The sequence below is a fragment of the Mesoplodon bidens genome, assembly GCF_964165515.1.
Source record: "Mesoplodon bidens genome assembly, chromosome: 10".
Classification (NCBI taxonomy): Eukaryota; Metazoa; Chordata; class Mammalia; order Artiodactyla; family Ziphiidae; genus Mesoplodon; species Mesoplodon bidens.
The window spans coordinates 37,488,673-37,515,794 of record NC_138172.1 but is presented as its reverse complement, the minus strand read 5'-3'; the positions used below and the strand labels follow the sequence as shown (position 1 = coordinate 37,515,794).

The following is a 27,122-nucleotide window of genomic DNA, read 5'->3' as shown; positions in this document are numbered from 1 at the left end:
CTAAAGGGCAGCCCAGACAAGCAGGACCCCCACTCCTCACAAAGAGAAGCCACTGAAGAACCTCACCAAGTTCACCAGACGACGAAGACCATCATAGCGGTCAAAGAGTTCCAATACAGCCCGGAAGGAGAAGCAGATTGAGAAAAACATGGTAGCGTGGCAGCATCCTGAAGCATGAGAACATTCCATTAACCACAGTGTGTAGTTCACCACATCAGACAGAACGTTGTGGGGATGCATGCAAACCTGCAAAAAATAAAAATAAAACGTAGTTTTTAAAAATTTGGGGGAAAGGAACCTTCACAAAAGGGAAGAAAAATTCACAGTGTAGATAGATGTCTTTGCAAGATACAATAATCACTCCTGGGCAAGTCATTCTGAGTTTAAAGCTTAAGTTACAAATGAAATTTTATAACAATCTATTCCAAGCCCAAAAACAACCTAAATTTAGAGAAATATTTACATTCCACCTAAACATACTGAGTGCTAAATTCTGCAAATATTTATATCCTTTAATGCTCACAACGGTCTGTTACACACATATTAGTATTCCCACCTAACAGATGATGAAGTGGCTCAGAGACATAAGGGACTTCCCCAGGCTGATAAAAGTGACTGAGCCTTCTGATACTAAAGTCTACAAGTTTAATATCCATTCACTCACTGAGTCATTCACACACATTTTGGTGTCTCCTGTAAGTCAGACAATGAATTCTGAAGCATTACCCAGGTTTGTTTGATACATTTTTTTATCTTAACCACAATTAATTTTGCACATATACACACAGATTAGGTTACTACTCTCAAAAGATTACATATCCTTGCATAATGCGGAATCTTAAGGAGTAAAAAAAATTAAAATCAAAATATTACCCTATTAGTAAATATGCAAAGATGAATAAAGACACCACCCAAGAAGATTTTACCAACTTCACTCTACCAGAAAAGCCACACCACATAGAATATTAGAAAAATATTCCAGGCATAGAAATGACAAGAGCTTCCCTAGTGGTGTCTGGGGACCCATTTCTTTTCAAATGTACAACCCACTTACACTTTTTTAAAAAATCACTAAATAAAAAGTCTTAGCTGGAAAAAGCCAGAAAAACCAGCTACCAGAGGGTAGCTGCCACGCTACCATGTTTTTCTCTGGAGCCCTGAGAACAGCTGGAATGATTTTACTGTCTCTACCACGAACTATTTGTTAACACAAATACACAAAGCATCATCTGTTGTTTTTATAATAGACTGACTCAAAAATGCAAAATATAACTCCACTGAGGGACATCTGAAAAGAGCCTGAAAATAATTCTAATGCAGTAAAAATGGCAAAAACTAAAAAAAAGTTCTGTGACCCCAATCCATCTTGGGTTTTTTGTTGGTTTTTTTCTTTCAGAGAGTCAGGAAAAAAAGGACTACAAAATTTTACATTTTGGACCTTTTCTAAAGAATTTTACATTTTGGACCTTTCCTAAAGAATTTTACATTTTTAGGGCTTCCCTGGTGGCGCAGTGGTTGAGAGTCCACCTGCCAATGCAGGGGACACGGGTTCGTGCCCCGGTCCGGGAGGATCCCACATGGCCACGTCAGTGAGAGGCCCGCGTACCCGAAAAAAAAACAACAACAAAAAAGAATTTTACATTTTTAGAATGCTCTGTAAAGATCAGACATTCATGCTCCTTGCTTCTTTCATTAAAACCTAATCCACCTATTCATTTTTTCTTATCCAAAAGTTTTCCTGTGAACGTACTAGAATATTCCCCACCCTATCCCATTCCCATACATCTGAATGGACTGGACTTACTCTTTCCATGGCATCCTGGTTGTAGGACAGGTAATACAAGCACATGGATACACCAGTTGCAGCCATAGAAGGACGAGGAATTTCCAGTAATTTCTGTACTCCACCATGTGCAACAAATTCTGTGGCAAACTTGTTATGGAGCAGGAGAGATGCTAGGTGCTAAACAAAGAGGACACACATCATCGTGGAAAAATCTAGAACAAATATCTCTTCACAGCTGTTAAACACAAAGACTCCTCTGAAGCAGACAACCACTCCCTCAAAACAGAAGTAAAACCAATACTGCTTAAGGGAAACAAAAACAAAACAAACAAAAAAACTCTAGGATTCCATAATATTCCCTCCTAATACCAAAGGTTTTTATGAAGGTGAAAAACAAGAAATGAAGAATATTGCTGTACATAATGACAATCCTAACCATTTTATTATTACATAGCTTCCCTAAAGGATTTTTGTTACCCTTCCCATTTTAATCCTTTTAACATCATCAGCTCTATGTTTTAGCTTTGGCTCAGTCACTGACTCATCATCTAATAAAATCGAAAACTCTGTTTTCTTTTAAATTGATCCTCAATATATCCCCAAAGAAAAGTCTTCAGCAAATTATCAAAATTAGTAAATTTTTAGAACTAATCAGAATGCACTTTAAATAGACCTTTATTAATGAACTATTTTATTAAGTCTCTATTAGACAGGGCTTTGTTATCAAGTTTCGTTAACTTGCTGTTCAATTCTTACTAGCCTCTCTGGGTGGACCTGATCTGGGCAATTTTAAGGGCAAGGAGTGCAATGCAAGCAGCAGGCTACTCAATGACTTTGAACCCAGGCCAACGTGGATAGGGCCTCAGGAGAACTGGAGCCCCCTGTTTCTGTTGGCCTCCTGTTTCTCATGTCAAGGTGTCTTCTGGGTGGTGATACAGGCAGCAGGTACAGACAAGACAACACAGATTTGTAATTACATGATTTGATACCTGTATAAATTTCACCAAGGTCAATGGCAAAAACAACATGTATGTACCCTCTTCAGAAGTTCTCTTAACACACAGACTCAGACTAATCCTTATATATAATTCAAATCCCTTCCCTCTTTACTTGGCTGATATACAAACCTCTACCACATTGCCACCAAGTCTTTCCCCAAGAAACAACTAAACCACGTATGGTTCCCTCCCCAATACTTAGGCCACTGCACGTGCTCTTTCCAATAATGTCACTACCATAAAGTGGCAGTTCCACTGCCAGAATCAGTAGGTAGGGAAACAGAGAACAAACAGGCTCAATCTTTACCAAGAACCTTAATTCTACTTGGCTCAACATAGCCCATAACCTGGCTCACCTCACTCATGTGGGCAAAGATTCTATTTTCTCTCCTTGTATTATACCTCCATATAAGGTTCTAGTTCTTAATTTACTATTTTATCCCATTTTCTTTCTATTGATCTATAAGATCTTACAGAAAAACCAGAACTTTTTGGTCAACCCAATACTAACTTCAACACCTGTTCCTTCTCCTACACAACTGAGACTTCCTTTTGAACAAAACAGTACACATAACTTTCTATACTTTTTATTTCCCTATAAGAAGGATCTCTTGTCCGATTTTTCCCTGTTCATCCTTATTTCATTTTCTTTAATCCCTTATATGAGTCTGCACAGAAAACAGCTGAATAATGACACCCATTACAGTTCCTCATACAAAGACCTACAGAAATAGCAACTGCCCAAATCCCTTCTTCACTATTTCCTTTTCAGGACAGGATGTGCATCTGAAAGCAATACCTTTGGGTCACTGGAGACAACTCTGACCTCCAGCTTCATCTCACTGTTCAAAGTATAATCATGAGTTTACACACACACACACACACACACACACAAACACACACACTGCATCCCATTCACAGGAATATATGTTACTCCAATTTATGTCTGACCTCCTCCAAACTTAACATTTCTGGGGTCTGAAAGGCAAATTTCCTTATTTCTATTTAATTTCAATATATTCTGGAACTGTGCTGTCCAATGCACTAGTCACTGGCCACATGTGGCTAATTTAATTAAAATTTAGTTAAAAATTCAATGCTTCAGAGGCACTAGCTACATTTTAAGTGCTCATATATGGCCACTAGCCACTGTTTTGAACAGCACAGATGAAGAACATTTCCATCGTCACAGAAAGTTCTATTGGACAGCGTGGCTCTGGAATATCAGGAATAAAACTGTAACTTTGAACAGCCAGTGAGAACATTACCTCTTTTTCAGAGGTCTTGTCTAGAAGCTACTATTTCTCAAGAAGAACAGACCATTCCTTCCTTTGTGCCCCATACTTTTATCACAACATCTATAATATCTAAAAGAAATCATAGGCTTACATGCCTGTCTCTCTTAACCAAACAATAAACAGGAGAGACTTAATTTATTTGTCGAATATTGTAAACATCACAGAATAGTACTGTGTTCATTTAGTTACCCGTTGGGTAGAACTATAATAGCCACAAAATTATTCATTCCACTTAACCTCTCTCCCTTCAGATTACCTTAATTATCATGAAAAGGTATGGATTTGGTGGGCTAGACATACCTGCCCTCTTACATTTAGCCCCTTTGCAACCTAGAAAATCATTTACCTTTACTGAATTTGAGTATGCCTCTATTTCTTTACTCATTTTCTGCTTTATATTTTGTTCACTCTAAATAATCTAACATCATACAATATGTATATAGTTAATAATTGAGAAGAAGTATTGTTGGCTGACAGAATAGTTAAAAGGTAGTATGACCTAAGGTACTATACACTTAGTTTCTCTTCCTATCCAGTAACAATAACTGAGGCCACTCTCAGGTCTAGATCCACTTTCTCCCTTAACATTCAATCCTCTAGGACTGACCCCTGAATTTCTGTGGAGGCACTTGGTAAGCCTCATTTCTTCTATCTAAAAAAGAAATTTTCATTTGTCACGATTGACACATCTGGCAATAGAAACACCCTGGGGACTTCCCTGGTGGCATAGTGGTTAAGAATCTGCCTGCTGGGACTTCCCTGGTGGCACAGTGGTTAAGAATCCGCCTGCCAATGCAGAGGACACAGGTTCAATCCCTATTCCAGGAAGATCCCACATGCCATGGAGCAACTCAGCTCGTGCGGCACAACTACTGATCCCACGTGCCACAACTACTGAAGCCCATGCGCCTAGAGCCCACGCTCCACAATAAGAGAAGCCACCACAAGAAGCCCACGCGCTGCAACGAAGGGTAGTCCCCACTCACCGCAACGAGAGAAAGCCCGTGTGCAGCAACGAAGACCCAACGCAGCCAAAAACTATGTAAAAAACAAAAACAAAAAAACAAAAAAGAATACATCTGCCAACGCAGGGGACACGGGTTCTATTCCTGGTTCGGGAAGATCCTACATGCCACGGAGCAACTAAGCCCACGCACCACAACTAATGAGCACACACTCTAGAGCCCACGAGCCACAACTTCTGAAGCTTGTGCGCCTAGAGCCTGTGCTCCGCAACAAGAGAAGCCACCGCAGTGAGAAGCCTGCGCACTGCAACGGAGAGTAGCCCCCACTCGTTGCAACTAGAGAAAGCCCGCATGCAGCAATGAAGACCGAAGGCAGCCAGAAATAAATAAATAAATAAATAAAATTTATTTAAAAAAAAAAAGCACCACCCTAACAATAAAATCCAGAGACGCTACATACCAAAACATATAGGCACATCCATGTCAATAAAATGCTCAGTGACCTAACATTTTTAAGAACTTTACCTTGAGTGCCTCAAATGTAAGTAGGACATCGTTAGTCTGTTTCAAGTCAATATAGAACATCATCAAATCCCGTGATCCAAGTTGCATGAATATGGGAAGTAACTGAAATCAACACCAAAAACAAGTCTTAACATTTGAATTTATTTTCACATATTTCCTATTCCTTTATGAGGATAGAAGATTAAAGAAATAAGGTGCCTCTTCCCCCCCCTTTATGAAGATAAACATACAAACACACTTTGATCGAAAAGGCCTTATCAGGAGTGACCTCCATAAGACTTTACCAGTTTGAGGCAAAGACTTTTCTGTATTAGAGCAAAAACACATCAATGGATAAAATGACACCACAAAATATCCCAGAAATAAACACAGTGGTCCCAAAATGTGAACACTACTCTTCCCAATAAGCTTACCTCCTGATATTCTCCTAAAGGGGTCAGATACTGGAGAATAAGTCGCTGCTCGATAGCAGGAGTCATAGGATAAAGGGTATAATTGGTGCCAATCACCCAGGGGGACATTTCTGACCAGCTGCTGTTAGACAGCTCAACAAACATGCGATCTGGATCAGATGATGAGAAACCCAACTTTTGCTTGGCTTTCCTAAAGCTCTCTCTGTCACCCTGTTTTGCTGACTTGTTTTTCCTCAATCCTCCTTCCTCAGGTTTAGTTGCTGAGTTCACTCTGCTACTGGTCTTGTGGCCTGAATCAAGATGAAAGGAGATCTCCATGTCTCCAGAAGCTTCCTCTTGTTCGCCATCCACTACATCTACGGCCATGTCGCCATAGTCCATATCCACAGCTTCTTCATCCAGAGGCAAAAGAGGTTCAGAGGAGAGCTTTCGTGGGCTAGGACGCTTGCTTTCTTGCCTCAAAGCTACTTCCTGAAGCTGTAGCTCCCTCAGTCTTCGAAGTACTATTGCCACCTATCAACAGATATTGGAATAAAAGGGGTTGTCTCTTCTGCATCTTAATTTAAATGATTCAAATAATTCTTACTTCCACTTAAGGATACTCATGCAATTATCTCAATGCCTGGTAATAATAAAGATTTGATAAATATGTTGACTTGATTCCTACAGCTTGATGAAATAAATAATGGCTAAAAGTCTCATTCCCCATAAAATTTCCCAGAGAACCCAAACCAGAAGATTTGCACATAAAACACCTAATTCACAACATATCTGGCTGGATCAAGCTGGGGTGGACCATCACACCTGAAGAGGCAGACAGTAGATATATGCACAATTTTTAAAAAGTGTCTGAAAATCAAACACGAAGGTTTCTGAAACTTTTATCTGCCATAAGTTGTATTCTGTTAAATATTGTCATCCACATTATACATAATTACATAATCTAATTTTCAAGTTCACCACTTATGTTCTACTTTTTCCTTTAAGTACTCATTTTTTGGGCCAAGCCTAAACTGTAGTATTATGCTTAATTTTAAAAAGAGAGAGTAATTAGGTCTGCAATTTATTTTAACCTGCATTAAAAAAAAAAAGAATGGTGGATAGATATAATGAGGGGTGAATGGATGGATGGGTATGTCATGAATATAAAGTTTAGTAAAATATTCACAATCAATGTAAGTGGTGTGTATACAGGTGTTCACTGTAATTATATTTTGCTATACGTTTGAAATTTTTCATAATCCAGATGTTGGGAAGGGAAAGGGAATGGTACTATTTATCTGGTACAAAATATCATGATCCTTGACAAGATGAAAAACATCTATTTTCTAGTAAAAAAAAAAAAAAAAAAGGTCCAATCAAAACTCTTATGAAAAGTAGTCTTGAAATACTGAAATTATAGCTATACTCTAGTACAAGGTAACAAATATGATCTACCTATTCAAGTTCAGTAGCAAGAAATAACGAGTGAATACACTCCTATCTCATGCAAAAAAAATCATTCTAACATGGTCCTTACCAGCTGTGAATTTTCATCCCTGTAGTTGGCAGCAATGTCTTGATTTTCCATAGCACCTCCTAACAGACCAGTAGAATATGTCCTCAGTGGCTGATCAGCCTCTCGGGCCCATTTGAAAAGATTCTCAACAATTCCTTCCTATAGTAAAGGAAATGAAACAGCACAATTCAGGGAAAAAAATTCATAATTAAAGATACAAGCAAAGACTTCAATCTTGTAAAAAAAAATTTTAATAAAACATTTCAATATTGCTCATAAGATTAAAAAATCCAAGTGAACTCAACGTACAATAGTAGGTGGTTTAGTTAAAATATCTGTGCACTGTGAAACAGAATCCTATTTATCCACTAAAACTCAAGCTAAAGATCAACAATCACATAATGTAGTCCTACTTTAGCTGTTAAGACCCAAAAGGTTCCATGACCAAGTGGGGAGCTCTAAAAATTCTATATCTCTCTTTGAAGTTCACAATGCACAATTAACATTATTAGTGCTCTGAGAAGCCCTCCATCAAACAAGTATTTAACTCCACATATCCCACCCTTATTTTTAGTTAGTTTTTATTATGAAATAAAATACATAAACATGTACAGTCCAAAGAAAATGAAAATCACCTCTGTGATTTACCACTGAGTTTAAGAAACAGAAACCTCTCATGTGTCCCCCATCCCTATACCACCCGCCTCTCCCTCCCCAAAGGGTATCTGAATTACTAAATTTTAATAATTTTCTTGTGAGCTTTTGTTAAACGTTATATGCTTTGAATTGTATAAATTGTGTGGTGCCATATGTATCTTTCTGCAACTTGTTTCTTTTACACAACATTATGTTTTTTACATTCATCTATATGGTTACAAGTAATTGTCACAAATAGCACTCAATATAAGACAGGCTTTACACATAACATTTAATCCTCATATCAACCCTATATGATTAGGTAAGTACTATATTTACAGAAGAGAAAACTGTCACAATGAGGTTAAGTAACTTACCAAAAGTCACAAAACTAGTAAGTGGCAAAGCTGGGATCTTATCCTAGGCAGTGTACCTCCAAATGCTCTTCATCTCCATATTCTGCTGCTGCTATTGTGTTGGCTTAACTATACTTATTTTTGTGCAAGCATGTCCCTAAAGTAGACACCTAGGAACAGTACTAAGTCACAGGTGTGTTTGCTCAACTTTACTAGAGGAGGCCAAACTATTTTCCAAAATGACAATTCACATTCCTACAGCAAATAGTTCTTTTTTCCTACATCTTTACCAACACTTGGCCACTATCAGACTTTTAATTTTTTGCAGTCTGGTGGGTATAAAAAATTAACATTTCATTTAACTTGAATTTTCTCATTTACTAATGAAGTTCAGCATTTTTTTCATGTCTTCTGACCATTCATACTTCCACTTTCTGTGAAATACTCATGTCTTTTACCAGTGTTTCATGGTAAGCACAAGTTCTTAATTTTTATATAATCATACTTAGCAATATTTTCTTTTAAACGTTGTGCACTTTATATCTTAAGAAACTCTTCCCTAGGGTCATTCTCCTATATATTTCAAGTTTTAAAGTTTTTTTTAAAAAAACTAACACTCTGAAAACACATTTTGAGAAATTTTGTTTTAAAATACTTATTGAGGGGCTTCCCTGGTGGTGCAGTGGTTAAGAATCTGCCTGCGAATGCAGGGGACACGGGTTCAATCCCTGGTCCGGGAAGATCCCACATGCTGCAGAGCAACTAAGCCCCTTGTGCCACAACTATTAAGCCTGTGCTCTAGAGTCCGTGTGCCACAACTACTGAAGCCTGCGCACCTAGAGCCCGTGCTCTGCAACAAGAGAAACCATGACAATGAGAAGCCAGCGCACAGCAACGAAGAGTAGCCCCTGCTCGCAGCAACTAGAGGAAGCCTGCACAGAGCAACAAACACCCAGCACAACCAAAAAAAATTAATTAATTAATTTAAAATAATAGTAATAATAAAATACTTATTGATATGAAAATATACGTACCATCAATTTTAAGTCTATCATCCTTCCCTATTTCCAAACAGTATAAGAAACTTAAAATACTAACTTCAACTATTCCCTTCCATCTACATGTTACCCAGAATTTCTGTTTGTCCTTTTGCCCTCCAAAATTGTTTATTTTGGTCAATATTTCTAGGTTTACAGAAGTTCTCTGAAGACATTTTCTACTATTATCTGGCCTCTACCGATGCTGTGGCAAAGCATGCTGTGTTAATTTGCAGGAATCTTTTTTACTCTAGTTGCTTTTTATTACTATTTTTTTGAGCGGTTTTGCTTGTTTGTTTATTTATTTATTTAGGCTGCATTGGGTCTTCGTTGCTGCACGCAGGCTTTCTCTAGTTGCAGCCAGCTGGGGCTACTCTTCATTTTGCAGTGCATAGGCTTCTCACTGTGGTGGCTTCTCTTGTTGCGGAGCATGGGCTCTAGGTACAGGGGCTCCAGTAGTTGTGGCACACGGGCTCAGTAGTTGTGGCTTGCAGGCTCTAGAGCGCAGGCTCAAGCCGTTGTGGCGCACAGGCTCAGTTGCTCTGTGGCATGTGGGATCTTCCCAGACCAGGGCTCGAACCCATGTCCCCTGCATTGGCAGGAGGACTCTCAACCACCACGCCACCAGGGAAGTCCCACTCTAGTTGCTTTTAAAATCTTTTAGTCTTTGGTATTCTTCATTGGGCTTTCTGAATCTGAGTGGTCATGTCTTTCATTTATTTGTAAGATCCTAGCCTCATCCCTCTGAATACTACCTTTCTATTTTCTTTTTCTTTTATATATACATGTGTGTGTATATATATATACACATACACATTTTTTTTTTCTTTTTTGGCTGCACCGCATGCCATGCAGGATCCTAGTTCCCTGACCAGGGGTTGAACCCGCACCCCTTGCAGTGGAAGTGCAGAATGTTAACCACTGGACCACCAGGGAAGCCCCTACTATTCTCTTTTATTGAAACTCCTTTTAGATACATTTAAAAATTTCTAATTCTAGTCTTATTTCTAAGAGCTTCATTATTGATTATCCTGTCAGATATTCCAGTTTATTAATTCTATCTTTAGCTGTGTCTAAATTTCACTCTACCTCATCTATTAAGTTTTAAAATTCAATAACTGTAATTTTTATTTCCAGTAGTTCCTTTGTTCATTTTCCAAATGGCCATTTTTTTCATAGTCTTAGACTTTTCTTGGAGTTATGATTCTTTCTTTTACATTCATAATTTTAACCATTTTAACCATTTTTCAGTGTAAAATTCGGTAGGATTCAGTATATTCACCATGTTGTATAACCATCAACACTATTTCCAGAATTTCATTATCCTAAACAGAAACTCTTTACCCCAACTTTCAATAATGGATAGAACCAAAAAGAAAATCAATAAGGAAACAGAGGAGCTGAACAACACTACAAACCAATTAGATCTAAAAGACATATAGAGAATACTCCACCCAACAAGAGCAGAACATACATTCTTCTCAAGTACACATGGAACATTTCCCAGAAGAGACTATATGTTAGGCCACAAAACAAGTCTTAATAATTTAAAAAGAACTGACCTCTTACAAATAATTTTCTCCAATCACAATGGAATGAAATGAGAAATCAACATCCCAAGAGAAAACTGGAAAATTCATATGTGGAAATCAACAGTCTTAACCAACAAAAGTGTCAAAGAAGAAATCACAGGGAGATTAGAAAACACCTTGAGATGAATGAAAACAAAAACACAACATACCAAAATTTATGGGATACAGCAAAAGCAATGCAAAGAGGGAAATTTACAGTTGCAAGCACATAATATTAAAAAGAAAAAAAGGTCAAATTAATAACCTAACCGTACACTTTAAGAAACAAGAGCAAATAAAACCCAAAGATAGCAGGAGTAAAATATAATAATAATAAAGATTAGAATGGAGATAAACAAAATAGCAAATAGAAAAATACAGAAAATTAATGAAACCAAAAGTTGTTGCTTTGAAAAGATCAACAAAATTGACAAACCTTTAGCTAAAGTGATCAAGAAAAAAAAAAAAAGGAGAGAAAAATTACTAGAATCAAAAATGAAAAGGGAGGACCTCCCCAGTGGTGCAGTGGTTAAGAATCCACCTGCCAATGCAGGGGACACTGGTTCAAGCCCTGGTCCAGGAAGATCCCACATGCCGCAGAGCAATTAAGCCCATGCACCACAACTACTGAGCCTGTGCTCTAGAGCCCACGAGCCACGACTACTGAGCCCATGAGCCACAACTACTGCGCCCACGCGCCCTAGAGCCCGCCCACAACTACGGAGCCCACGTGCTGCAACTACTGAAGCCCACTGCCTAGAGTCCGTGCTCTGCAACAAGAGAAGCCACCACAATGAGAAGCCCACGCACCACAACAAAGACCCAATGCAGCCAAATAAATAAATAAATTAAAAAAATTTTTTTTAAAGAAAGGGGGAACATTACTACCAATTTTACAGGAATAAAAAGGATTATAAGGGAATTCCCCGGTGGTCCAGTGGGTAGGACTCCACACTTGCATGGCCAAAGGCCCAGGTTCAATCCCTGGTCAGGGAACTAAGATCCCACAAGCCACATGTGGCATGGCCAAAAAAAAAGAGGGGGATGGATTATAGGAGAACACTATAAACAACTGTACACCAACAAATTGAGTAACTTAGATTAAAAGGACAAATTCCTAGAAACACAATCTACCAAAAAGGACTAATGAAGAAACAGAATAACTGAACAGACTTATTAGTAAGGAGACTGAATCAGTTGTCAAAACCCTCCCAAAACAGAAAAACCTAGGACCAGATCGCTTAACTGGTAAATTCTACCATTTAAGGAATTAATACCAAGACTTCTCAAACTCTTCCAAAAAAATTAATGAGAAGGAACACTTCCTAACTCATTCTATGAATCCAGTATTACCCTGATACCAAAGCAAGACACAAAGATAGTACAAGAAAACTACAGATATTCCTTATGAATACTGATGTAAAAATTCTCAAAAAATACTTGCAAACTCAATTCAGCAGCATACTAAGAGCATTACCGTATATACCACAACCAGGTGGATTTACCCAGGTACATATGGTTCAAAATACAAAAATCAATCTATGTAACACACCACATTAATAGAATCAGTGTGAATTAATTTTTGTGAATTAGTAGAAAACCACATGACCATGTCAACTGAGGCAAAAAGAATTTGACAAAAGTAAAATCCCTTTCATTAAAAAACACTTAATAGGGGCTTCCCTGGTGGCGCAGTGGTTGAGAATCTGCCTGCTAATGCAGGGGACACGGGTTCGAGCCCTGGTCTGGGAGGATCCCACATGCTGCGGAGCAACTAGGCCCGTGAGCCACAACTACTGAGCTTGCGCTTCGCAGTAAGAGAGGCCGCGATAGTGAGAGGCCCGCACACCGCGATGAAGAGTGGCCCCCGCTTGCCACAACTAGAGAAAGCCCTTGCGCAGAAACGAAGACCCAACACAGCAAAAATAAATTAATTAGTAAACTCCTATCCCCCCCAAAAAAAACCAACACTTAATAAACTAGAAATAGAAGGAAACTTCCTCAACATAATAAATGCCAGTCATGAAAAAATCACAGCTAACACTACACTCAACCGTAAAAGTCTGACAGACTTTCTCCAAAGATTAAAAACAAGACAAGGATGTCTGCTTTCACCACTTCTATTCAACATAGTACTGGCAAGAAAAAGAAATTAAAGGCATCTGTGCTGGAAAGGAAGAAATAAAATTATCTCTGTTCACAAATGACATGATCTTATACATAAAAAACTCTAAAGTTTCCACACACACACACACACACACACAAAACAACCTGTTAGAATAAATGAATTCTGCAAAGTTGCAGAATACAAAATACACAAAAATCAGTTGCATTTCTATACACTAGTAATGAAAAATCTGGAAAGGAAACATATCCAGTCATTGTTTAATTGTTGACTCCTAATCATGGAGGATTATTTGCTGGGATACTTTGTAATTTTTTTGTGAGCTCACTTTTTGTGGAAATTGTTTTTTCTGTGAAAATCCCTTGTGGCCCAGACTGTGAAAGCTTCTCCTCCACAGGAGTTCTGTATTTGCTTTTGCCAGACAACCAAAGAATATCACTGGTCCAAAACAATTTTGTTTGTTGTTAATATCTTGACTTTGGGGTTCCCAATCAAAATAGAAATTTCAAACATTTATCCAAGTAAGGCCCATGCCCAGAGATTCTCAGGGGAGACTTACATGCCCATGCCCCTGCCCCTCAGAGTGGAGTCAGAGAATGAGAAATCTATCATCATCCCACAGCATAAAGCAGATATTTTCCTTTTCCATTGTTTCAGTGAAGGTCCTTAGGGAGTCCCAGTTTTATATGGAGGTCAGGGTCCCCATTCTAACTCCTCACCCAAGATTTTGTCCCTGTCCTTAATTACCACTTTACTCTTACAGTTCCATCTTCATTTCTGGCACCTAGGGATTTCTCTAAGAGTTTATTATAGTTTACCCAAAATTTGTATGTGTGTGCAACAGGAGAGTTTGTAAGTTATCCTGGTTAGTCATCTTGATAGATCTGGGTCTTGTCCCTTCTGTATTAAAACCATTTCATTTCTCTCTGATTCTGAAATACCATAGACTCATGGTTTTCTTCCTACCTCATGGGATGCTGTGAGAATTAAGTGATACGATGCAAATCAAATGCTTAGCACAGGCCTGGCACTCAATAAACAGTAGCCATCTACCTAACTGACCACATGGACATTTTCATCATAAAACACCTATTAACATTTTAGGAGAATCTTAATGTTCCAGAGTATAAAATCTTGAAAACGCTGGCTTAAAGGTTACACTTTCTGAGATTTCATTCTCTCCGATTTTATCCCTCTGACCTCCAATAATCTGAGACAACCTCAAAGGAAAAAAACGTTAAAGCAATACTCTTAAAGAATTAAGTCCCTAAAGGTCCTGTTCTCACTGGATTAAGAGCATACACTGATAAACGTAAACAGTATGAGAAACCTGGTATGTAAATGTAAAAGTACTCCGTTCTATAACACACTTAATATAATGAAGAAACTATACAGCCAAATAATTGTAAATAAAAATAAAATTTAAAAGAATGATAAAGCTGGCAGAAGAGTAGGATATGGAGCTCACCTTCTCCCATAAATACGTCAAAAATACATCTACATGTGGAACAATTCTCACAGAACACCTACTGAATGCTGGCAGAAGACCTCAGACTTCAAAAAGGGCTAGAAAATCTCCATGTAACTGGGTAGGACAAAAGAAAAAAAAAGCACGAAAGGAAACGGGACAGGACCTACATACCTGGGAGAGAACTGTGAGAAAGGAAAGGTTTCCACACACTGGGAAGTCCCCTCACTGGCAGGGAGAACAGCCCGAATGGAGGGGGAGCTCCGGAGCCTCAGGGGAGAGCGCAGCAACCAGTTTGCAGAGGGCAAAGAGGACAGACACCTGCACAGACAGTAGGTGGTGCCACCTGGCACTCCCCAGCCCAAGATGCTCACTCTTTCACTGAGGGGGTCAGGGGCTGAGAGCTGAGGCTTGTGCTTTGAAGGTAAGAACCGGGAAGAGGACTAGGGCTGGCTGCACAGTGACAGCCTGAGGGGGCTAGGGTGTGGTGCGCTATAACCAAGGGAATACGGGAGGAAGCCTGGGCCCCCCAGAGGGGCAAGGCACCATGCTGGGGGGCCCACGAGGAGAGGGGTGGGCCTGCCACAGGAGCTTCTTTCTCCACGCCCTCTCTCAGGCAGCAAGGCACCACCTACACAAGCTCCAGGGGTGGGCAATAGCTGCCGCTGCCATCTTGAACTCCAGAGTCAGGCATGGATGGCTGGCCAAGGGTCCCAAAACCTGGCACCAACAAATGCCACACCCCTCCCCGGGAGCACATGCAGCCCACTGGCATCAAGGGTCCCATGAGCGGGCTGCACGCCTGCACACCCCCTAACAAGGGGATAATCACCAGCACATGCTGAGGAAAGAAACAGCAAGCACCCAAACCAAAAACAGCCCTCAGACCAAAAAAATATTAAACCCACACAAGCTATGCAGGGATGCTCCCATACATAAAAAGCCCTCCAAGACTACTGTAGGTATTTCTATCTCTTAAACTCGCAGAGTAAGAGAAATATAAGCAAAATGAAGAAGCAGAGGAACCACTCCCAATTAAAAGACCAAGAGAATTCCCCTGAAGGAACAAACAATGAAACAGACCTCTTCAGTCTAACAGACACCAAGTTCAAAAAGGAGGTAATGAAAATACTGAAGGAACTAAGAAAGGTTTTTGACAGAAATGCAGATTACTGTAAAAAGGAACTAGAAACTATAAGGAGGAGACAAGAAAAATTAGAAAATTCATTTGCAGAGGAGAAATCTAAGCTAAATGCAACGAATAGCAAAATAAATAATGCAGAAGAAAGAATAAGTGATCTGCAAGATAGAATAATATAGAAATTACCCAAACAAAAGAGTAGACAGAAAACCAAATGAGGGATATCCCTAGTGGTCCAGCAGTTAAGATTCCACGCTCCCAATGCAGGGGGCCTGGGTTTGATCCCTGGTCAGGGAACTAAATCCCGCATGCCGCAACTAAGAGCCGCATGCTGCAACTAAAAGATCCTGCATGCCGCAACTAAAAATCCCACATGCCACAACTAAAAAAAAAGATCCTGGATGCCGCAACTAAGACCCGCATGCCACAACTAAAGATCCCACACACCGAAATGAAGATCCCGCACACGGCAACAAAGATCCCACATGCCACAACTAAGACCCAGCGCATCCTAATTAATTAATTAATTAATTTTTTAAAAAGAAAAACAAATAAAAAAAATGAAAGCAACATTAACAGACCTATGGGATAATATAAACCATGCCAAAATACACATAACAGGGATTCCAGAGGGAGAAGAAAGAGAAAAGGGGGTTGAAGATGTATCTGAAGAAATTATGGCCGAAAAATTCCCAAATCTAAAGAAGGAAACAGATATCCACATATAGGAAGCACAGAGTGTCCCAAAGAAGATGAACCCAGACAGACCTACACACCAATATATATGATTTTAAAAATGGCAAAAGTTAAATATAAAGAGAGAATAGTAAAGGCAGCAAGAGAAAAACGAAGAGTTAATTACAAGGGAAGGCCCAATAAGGCTGTCAGCTGATTTCTCTACAGAAATGCTGCAGGCCAGAAGGGAGTGGCAAAATATATTCAAAGTCTTGAAAGGGAAAAATCTGCAACCTAGAATACTCTACCCAGCAAAATTATCATTTAGAATAGGAGGAGAAATAATTTCTCTGACAAGCAAAAACTAAAAGAATACAGCAATACTAAATCTATCCTAAAAGAAATACTGAAAGGTCTTCTCTAAAAGAAGCAAGAAGATACAGGGAGATATCAATTGGAAAGTAAATCACTTAAATTAGCTAGTATACAAATCAAAAAGGAAAAAAAAAAACCACCACCTATTTGTGAAAGCAATCATAAATGCAAGCAACAGCAAAAGGATAAAGATGAAGATGTAAAAAAAGGACATCAAAATCATAAAATTTGGGGAAGGACTAAGAAAATGTAGATTTTTTTTTTTTAGAATGTGTTTGGGCCTATATGACTATCAGTCTAAAGCAAGCAGAACTAGGAAGGGGTTAACATACTTGAAAAACAGGGCAACCACAAATCAAAATCATACAATAGATTCACAAAAACCAAAAACAACACAAGCATAAAATAAAAAGAAATCATCAAACCCCAAAAAGAAAAAGGAACAAACAAGGAATATAGAAACAGCTGAAAACAAGGTTTAAAATGGCAATAAATATATATGTATCAATATTACCTTAAATGTCAATGGACCAAATGCTCCAATCAAAAACAAAGAGTGGGGCTTCCCTGGTGGTGCAGTGGTTGAGAGTCCGCCTGCCGATGCAGGGGACACGGCTTCGTGCCCCGGTCCGGGAAGATCCCACATGCCGCGGAGCGGCTGGGCCCATGAGCCATGGCCGCTGAGCCTGCGCGTCCGGAGCCTGTGCTCCGCAACAGGAGAGGCCACAACAGGAGAGGCCACAACTGTGAGAGGCCCGCGTCCCGCCAAAAAAGAAAAAAAACAGAGTGGCAGACTGGATAAAAAAAACAAGAGCCTACAATATTTGACCTACAAGAGACCCATCTTAGGGCAAAGGACACACATAGACTGAAAGTGAGGGGATGGAAAAAGGTATTTCATTTCATGCAAACAGAAATGACAAGAAAGTGGGAGCTACAATATTCCTAGCAGACAAAACAGACTTTAAAACAAAGGCCAAGGACTTCCCTGGTGGTCCAATGTGTAAGACTCTGCGCTCCCAATGCAGGGAGCCCGGGTTCGATCCCTGGTCAGGGAACTAGATACCGCATGCATGTCGCAACTAAACAGTACACATGCCGCAACTAAGAGTCCTCGTGACACAACTAAGAGTCCAGTCCGCATGTCACAACCAAGAAGTCCACATGCTGCAACTAAGATCCCACGTGCCGCAACTAACACCCAGTGCAGGCAAAATAAATAAAATAAACAAACAAATATTTTAAAAATTAAAAAAATAAAACAAAGGCCATAAGAAAGATAAAGAAGGACACTATATAACAGTAAAAGGATCAACAGAAGAAGAAGATTTAACACTTCGTCAACATATGTGCGACTGATACAGGAGCAACCAAATACGTAAAACAAATACTAACAGACGTAACAGGAGGAATTGATGGGAATACAACAGGAGACTTTTAACACCCCACTCACATCAATGAAGAGATCTTCTAGACAGAAAATCAATAAGGCAGCAGAGATCCTAAATGATACAAAATTTAGATTTAAGTGATATTTTCAGGATAATACATCCAAAAAAAAAAAAAAAACCGGAATACACATTCTTTTCAAGTGCACATAGAACACTCTCTCCAGGAATGACCACATACTAGGGCACAAAACTAACCTCAACAAATTTAAGAGTACAGAAATTATTTCAAGGATCTCCTCTGAACACAATGGCATGAAACTAGAAATCAACCATAGGAAAAGAAATGAGAAAAAAATGATTACATAGAGACTAAACAACATGCTACTAAAAAGCCAATGGGTCAACAAGGAAATCAAAAAGGAAATTTAAAAAATACCTTGAGAAAAGCGACAATGAAAACACAACCATACAAAATCCATGGGATGCAGCAAAAGCAGTTCTTAGAGGGACGTTCATAGTGACACGGGCCTTCCTCGAAAAACAAGAAAAGTCTCAAATAAACAACCTAACCTACCACTTGAAAGAATTAGAAAAAGGACAAACAAAACCCATTGTCAGCAGAAGGAAGAAAACAATAAAGATCAGGGTGGAAATAAATAAAATAGAGGTTTGAAAAACAACAGAAAGGGAATTCCCTAGTGGTCCAGTGGTTAGCACTCCACACTTTCACTGCCGAGGGCCCAGGTTCAATCGCTGGTCAGGGAAGTAGGATCCCACAAGCCATGCAGCATGACCCCCCCAAAAAAAGAAACTGAGAGCTGGTTCTTTGAAAGGGTAAACAAAATTGGCAAACCTCTGGCCAGGCTCACCAAGAAGAAAAGACCGAGAACCCAAATAAAATAAGAAATGAAAAAGGAAAAATCTCAGCTGGTACCATAGAAATACAAAAAAAACATAAAAGAATACTATGAACAATTATATGCCGACAAATTTGACAACCTACAAGAAATAGACAACTTTCTACAAACATACAGCCCACCAAAATTGAATCAAGAAGAAACAGATGATCTGAACAGACTGATCACTAGAAGTGAAGTAGAATCTGTAATTTAAAAAACTCCCTACAAACAAAAGTCCAGGACCAGGTGCCTTCACAGGCAAATTCTACCAAACATACAAAGAACTTACACTGATTCTTCTAAAACTGTTCCAAAAGACTGAAGAGGAGGAAACACTCCCAAAGACATTCTATGAAGTCACCATCACCCAGATTCCAAAATCAGACAAAGACACCACCAAAAAAGAAAATTACAGGCCAATATCTTTGATGAATATAGATTTAAAAATTCTCATCAAAATATTAGCGAACTGAATCCAACAACACATAAAAAAGATCATACACCACAACCAAGTGGGATTCATCCCAAGTTCACAAGAATGGTTCAACATCTGCAAAGCAACCAATGTAATACACCACATAAACAAAAGAAAAGTCAAAAACCACATGATTATCTCAATAGATGCAGAAAAAGCATTTGGCAAAATTCAACTTCATCCATGATAAAAACTTTTACCAAAGTGAGTATAGAGGGAACATATCTCAACATAATAAAAGCCATTTATGACAAACCCAAAGCCAATATAATACTCAGTGGTGAAAAGCTGAAAGCCTTCCCACTAAAACCTGGAACAAGACAAGGATGCCCACTTTTTGAATAAAAGGTATTCAGATTGGAAGGGAAGAGGTAAAATTGTCACTAAATGCAGATGACATGATACTATATATAGAAAACCCTAAGGATTCCACACTAAAACTACTAGATCTTATAAAGGAATTCAGAAAAGTAGCAGGATACAAGATTAACATTCAGAAATTGGTTGCATAAATTTCTTGACATTAATGATGAAATATCAGGGACTTCTCTGGTGGTCCAGTGCTTAAGAATCCGCTGTCCAATGCAGGGGACGCAGGTGCGATCCCTTGTCGGGGAACTAAGATCCCACATGCTGCAGGGCAACTAAGCCTGTGTGCTGTCAACTACTGAGCCTGCATGCCCTAGAGCCCGTGCACCACAACTAGACAGTCCGTGGGCCATGGAGCCCATGCGTCACAACTACTAAGCCCGCACGGTCTGGAGCCCACATGCCACAGCTAGAGAGCTTGCTCACCACAACTACTGAGCCCATGCTCTCTACAGTCTGTGCACCACAATGAAGAGCCCATGTGCCGCAATGAAAGATCCTGCATGCCACAATGAAGCTCTGGAGTGCCACAACTAACACCCCACACAGCTAAATAAATAAATAAAAATATTTTTTAAAAACCAATGAAGTATCAGAAAGAGAATGTATAAAAACAATACTTTTTAAAATCACACCAAAAAACATAAAATCCCTAGGAATAAACCTGACCAAGGAAGTGAAAGACTTATATGCTGAGAATGATAAAACATTACTAAAGGAAATTAAAGAGAATGCAAAGAAATGGAAAGATATCCCATGCTCTTGGATTGGAAGAATTAATATTATTAAAATGGCAATACTACCCAAAGCAATCCACAGATTTAATGCAATCCCTATCAAATTACCCATGACATTTTTTGCAGAACTAGAACAAATAATGCAAAAATTTATATGGAGCCATAAAAGACCCAGAATTGCCAAAGCAATCTTGAGGAAAAAATTCAAAGCAGGAGGCATAACTCCCCCAGGCTTCAGACAATACTACAAAGGTACAGTAATCAAAACAGTGTGGTATCAGTACAAAAACAGACATATGGATCAATGGAACAGGATAGAGAGCCCAAAAATAAACCTACACACTTACATTCAATTAATCATGGACAAAGGAAGCAAGACTATAAAATGGGAAAAAGACAGTCTCTTCAGCAAGTGGTACTGGGAAAGTTGGACAGCCACATGTAAATCAGTGAAGTTAGGACACACACTCACACCATGCACAAAAATACTCAAAATGGCTTAAAGACTTGAGCATAAGACATAATACCATAAACTCCTAGAAGAAAGCACAGGCTAAACATTCTCTGACATAAATCGTACCAATGGTTTCTTAGGTCAGTCTCCCAAGGCAACAGAAATAAAAACAAAAATAAAATGGGACCTAATCAAACTTAAAAGCTTTTGCACAGCAAAGGAAATCATTTAAAAGAAACGAGGGACTTCCCTGGTGGTCCAGTGGCTAAGACTCCACACTCCCAATGCAGGGGGCCCAGGTTCAATCCCTGGCCAGGAAACTAGATCCCACATGCTGCAACTAAGAGTTCGCATGCCACAGCTAAAAGATCCCACATATTGCAACGAAGATCCTGTACACAGCAACAAGGATCCCACGTGTGGCAAGAAAGATCCCACACGCGGCAACGAAGATCCCGCACATGGCAACTAAGAACCGGCACAGCGACATAAATAAATAAATGTTAAAAAAAAAACACGAGAAAACCTACAGAATGGGAGAAAATATCTGAAATGATGAGACCAAAACTGCTTAATCTCCAAAATATACAAACAGCTCATACAACTCAACAAAAAAAAAACAAACAACCCAACTGAAAAATTGACAGATCTTAATAGACATTTCTCCAAAGAAGACGTGCAGATGGCCAGTAGGCACATGAAAAGATGCTCAACATCACTAATTATTAGATAAATGTAAAACAAAACTAAAATGAGGTACCACCTCACACCAGTTAGAATTGCCATCGTTAAAAAGTCTACAAATAACAGGGACTTCCCTGGTGGCACAGTGGTTAAGAATCCGCCTGTCAATGGAGGGGACACGGGTTCAAGCCCTGGTCCGGGAAGATCCCACATGCTGTGAAGCAACTAAGCCCGTGCACCACAACTACTGAGCCTGTGCCCTAGAGCCTGCATGCCACAACTACTGAAGCCTGTGTGCCTAGAGCTCCACAACAAGAGAAGCCACTGCAATGAGAAGCCTGCGCACTGCAATGAAGAGTAGCCCCTGCTCGTCACAACTAGAGAAAGCCAGCGTGCAGTAATGAAGACCCAACACAGCCATTTATTATTTTTTTATATATATATATATTTTTTTTTTTTTTTGCAGTACGTGGGCCTCTCACTGTTGTGGCCTCTCCTGTTGCGGAGCACAGGCTCCGGACGCACAGGCTCAGCGGCCATGGCTCACGGGCCCAGCCGCTCCATGGCATGTGGGATCTTACTGGACCGGGGCATGAACCCGTGTCCCCTGCATCAGCAGGCGGACTCTCAACCACTGCGTCACCAGGGAAGCCCTTTTTTTTTTTTTTTTTAAAGTCTACAAATAACAAATGCTGGAGAGGGTGTGGAGAAAAGGACACCCTCCTACAATGTTGGTGGGAATGTAAGTTGGTGCAGCCACTATACTAGAAAATAGTATGGAGGTTCCTCAGAAAAGTATAAATACAGTTACCATATGATCCAGCAATCCCACTCCTGGGCATATACCCAGACAAAACTATAATTCAAAAAGACAGGGGCTTCCCTGGTGGCACAGTGGTTAAGAATCCGCCTGCCAATACAAGGGACACAGGTTTGAGCCCTGCTCCGGGACGATCCTACATGCCACAGAGCAACTAAGCCCATGAGCCACAACTACTGCGCCTGCACTCTAGAGCCCGCGAGCCACAATCACTGAGCCCACGTGCCACAGCTACTGAAGCCCATGCGCCTAGAGCCCGTGCTCCGCAGCAAGAGAAGCCACTGCAATGAGAAGCCCGCACACCAAAACAAAGAGTAGCCCCCACTTGGTCCAACTAGAGAAAGCCCACATGCAGCAACCAAGGCCCAACACAGCCAAAAGTAAATAAATAAAAAGATATAGGTACCCCTATGTTCACAGCAGCACTATTCACAATAGCCAAAACATGGAAACAACCTAAAGGTCTGTTGACAGATGAATGGATAAAGAAGATGTGGTACATATATATAATGAAATACGACCCAGCCATAAAACAGAACGAAATAATGACATTTGCAGCAACATGGATACAACCTGAGATTATCATACTAAGTAAAGTCAGACAGAGAAAGACAAACACCACATGATATCACTTATATGTGCAATCTAAAATATGGCACAAATGAGCCTATCTACAAAACAGAAACAGACTCACAGACATAGAAAACAGACTTGTGGTTACCAAGGGGGATGGAGGCAGGGAGAGGGATGGAGGCAGGGAGAGGGATGGACTGGGAGTTTGGGGTTAGTAGATGCAAACTATTACATTTAGAACAGACAAACAACAAGGTCCTTCTGTATAGCACAGGGAACTATATCCAGTCTCCTGGGATAAACCATAATGGAAAAGAATATTAAAAAAAAAAGAATGTATATGTATACAAATGAGTCACCTTGCTGTACAGCAGAAATTAACACAGCATTGTAAATCAACTATACTTGAAAAAAAGAGCAGCAAGCATAAGCAGAAAACGATAAAACAAAATAAAATTTAAAGCTATTTCAACACCTGTGAAAGTACAATCAGCAACTTTTTAAAACAGCAGCTAGAATACAATCAATTTAGTAACTTACAACCAGCTCTTAAAAAGAAATGAAATAGAAACTATAAGGATGCACTGCACAAAGGGGCAAACAATGTTCAAGAAAACTCTCTGATACATATAATGTATGGGTTGCAATGTAAAACAAAATGTACCCAGATTTTGAAGAAAAAAAAAAAGTAAAATGTGTAACTATCGGTTCAGAAAGTTTGAGTAACACTGCTCTAAAGCAGTGAATCTTTTTTTAAATAAATTTATTTATTTTATTTTATTTATCTTTGGCTACACTGGGTCTGCATTGTTGCACGTGGGTTTTCTCTAGTTGCGGCGAGTGGGGGCTACTCTTCGTTGCGGTGTGCAGGCCTCTCATTGCGGTGGCATCTCTTGTTGCAGAGCACAGGCTCAGTAGTTGTGGCGCACGGGCTTAGCTGCTCCGTGGCATGTGGGATCTTCCCAGACCAGGGCTCTAATCTGTGTCCCCTGCACTGGCAGGCAGATTCTTAACCACTGTGCCACCAGGGAAGCCCTAAAGCAATGAGTCTTAACTGTGGCTTTTTGAAACACCAGTTGCCAATCTGTCTAAAAATAATGATTTTGTTTTCTTTTTCTTCTTTTTTTGGGGGGGCGGGGAGGGCTGCACTGTGCAGAATGCAGAATCTAAGTTCCCTGACCAGGGATCGAACCTGTGCCCCCTGCAGTGGAAGTGTGGAGTCTTAACCACTGGACTGCCAGGGGAGTCCCCAAAAATAATGATTTCTGACTCATTAATTTACACACTATAATTAAATGTTTTTAAAGAAGTAAAACATTGATTCACACCAAAAAATATGCATAGGATATTTCTGAAAGGTAAAGAACATCATATAATCCAGTGGTAAGGTCTCACAAGGTTAAAGAGGTTTATAATCTACACTCTAGGACACTGGATTCAAGGCAATGTTATTTCCAACCTAATTATGATTATCTTTGAATAATTCACTTCTCTCAACTTAATAAAAATCAGTTATTAAGAAACAAAACTTCTAGGACTTCCCTGGTGGTGCGGTGGTTAAGAATCTGCCTGTCAATGCAGGGAACATGGGTTCAAGCCCTGGTCAAGGAAGATCCCACATGTCGAGGAGCAACTAAGCCCATGCACCACAACTACTGAGCCTGCGCTCTAGAGCCCATGAGCCACAACTACTGAAGCCCGCTCGCCTAGAGGCCATGTTCCGCAACAAGAGAAGCCACCACAATGAGAAGCCCGTTCACCGCAACAAAGAGTAGCCCCCGCTCGCCTCAACTAGAGAAAGCCCGCACGCAGCAACAAAGACCCAATGCAGCCAAAGATACATAAATAAATTTATTGAAAATAAATAAAATTAAAATACAAAACTGTTCTTGCAGAAAGCTTTATTATTCAAAATACCCCTTCATGTTTCCAACATCCAGAGGGTATTCACTTCATTCTAAACATACAACAATAAAACTATAAAGAATCAGAGATGATTTTCCTACAATGACAACCAGGAAACTTTTACAAAGCACAGTAAAACCATCTGTAATCTTCTATAAATCTTGCATATAACAAATACACTGCTGTAAGTGCTTCATTTTCACCCTGCTTTTCAAAAGAACTCACATTAAAAAAAAAAAAAAGAATTCACATTAAAACATTTTTGACAGGGGCTTCCCTGGTGGCACAGTGGTTGAGAGTCCGCCTGCCGATGCAGTGGGTTCATGCTCCGGTCTGGGAAGATCCCACATGCCGCGGAGTGGCTGGGCCTGTGAGCCATGGCCGCTGAGCCTACGCGTCTGGAGCCTGTGCTCCGCAACAGGAGAGGCCACAACAGTGAGAGGCCCACGTACAGCAAAAAAAAAAAATTTTTTTGACAGGAGATAAATTTTTTTGGTCTCCCACAGTGGGAGCTAATTAGAGATTTTAAAATCTAGTCTACACAATACTGCAAACTATAGCATTAATAACAATGTCATTCTCTAAAATACATTATGTGGTACAATTCTGTAATAAAATTTTCTTGAAAGTTAAGAAAATCTGTTTCCAGATCTTTCGCTTGGCTTATGCATTTAACTATACTGAGACTTCCAGATTTTTTCAAAAGATTAAATTTTTAGTGTCTTTAAAAGCAGCGAAAGCTATATGGCATACGCAATTCACACTGCAAATTCTTAACGCTAAGAGACAAAATATCGACATTACTTCTAAAAACACAGCAACTAATTTTTGACAATTGAAATATACACACAGTCACTAACAAATTACCATTTTCTGGTCTTCACAGCACTTATCCTTACTTGAAATTATCAGTTTGCCTCTGTTCTTCCAAACATATACATAAATGTAAGCTCCTATCTTGCTGACAAAATATTCCCAGCACATAGCATAAAACACAGCACAGCACAGCACAGCCTTCAAACGTTAACTAAGTGAATATTAAATACTGTCAAGAATAGGACAGCCTTCCTCAGAACAGAATGTCCTCATCACCGGGGAAGACTACTCATCATTAAGAATAAGAGTCTGAATTATTAGAGAAATGCAAATCAAATTACAATGAGGTAACCTCACATCAGTCAGAATCACCAACATTAAAAAATCTACAAACAATAAATGCTGAAGAGGGTGTGGAGAAAAGGGAATCCTCCTACACTGTTGGTGGGAATGTAAACTGGTACAGCCACTATGGAGAACAGTATGGAGGTTCCTTAAAAAAAAAACTAAAAATAGAACTACCATGTGACCCAGCAATCCCACTATGGGCATATACACAGAAAAAACCATAATTCAAAAAGATACATGCACCCCGAGATTCCCTGCAGCACTGTTTACAATTGCCAGGACATGGAAGCAAGCTAAATGTCCACTGACAGAGGAATGGATAAAGAAGATGTGACACATATATGCAATGGAATATTACTCAGCCATAAAAAGGAACAAAATAATGTCATTTGCAGTGACATGGATGGACCTACAGATTGTCATACAGAGTGAAGTCATAAAGAGAAAGACAAATATCATATAATATCGCTTATATGTGGAATGTACAAAAATGGTACAGATGAACTTATTAACAAAGCAGAAATAGAGTCACAGATGTAGAAAACAAACTTATCGTTACCAAGGGGGAAGGGAGGGTGGGATGAATGGGAAGATTGGAAATGACATATATATGCTACTATATACAAAACAGATAACTAATGAGAACCTACTGTATAGCACAGGGAACTATACTCAGTGCTCTGTGGTGACCTAAATGGGAAGGAAATCTAAAAAAGAGTGGATATACATATATGTATAACTGATTCACTCTGCTGTACAGCAGAAACTAACACAACATTGTAAA

At 39.5% G+C, this 27,122-nt stretch overlaps 1 protein-coding gene across 1 annotated transcript in view; it reads right to left on the bottom strand.

Moving 5' to 3' along the window:
• Positions 1–27,122, bottom strand: part of DCAF1 (DDB1 and CUL4 associated factor 1) — a 74,707-nt gene that overhangs the window by 26,324 nt on the left and 21,261 nt on the right. The window contains exons 6-10 of the mRNA XM_081246554.1: positions 7,505–7,642; positions 5,986–6,498; positions 5,573–5,674; positions 1,805–1,963; positions 67–246 (exon numbers count right to left, since the gene is read on the bottom strand). Of these exons, the coding sequence (XP_081102680.1) occupies positions 67–246; positions 1,805–1,963; positions 5,573–5,674; positions 5,986–6,498; positions 7,505–7,642 (1,092 nt within the window). The remainder of the gene's footprint in view (positions 1–66; positions 247–1,804; positions 1,964–5,572; positions 5,675–5,985; positions 6,499–7,504; positions 7,643–27,122) is intronic.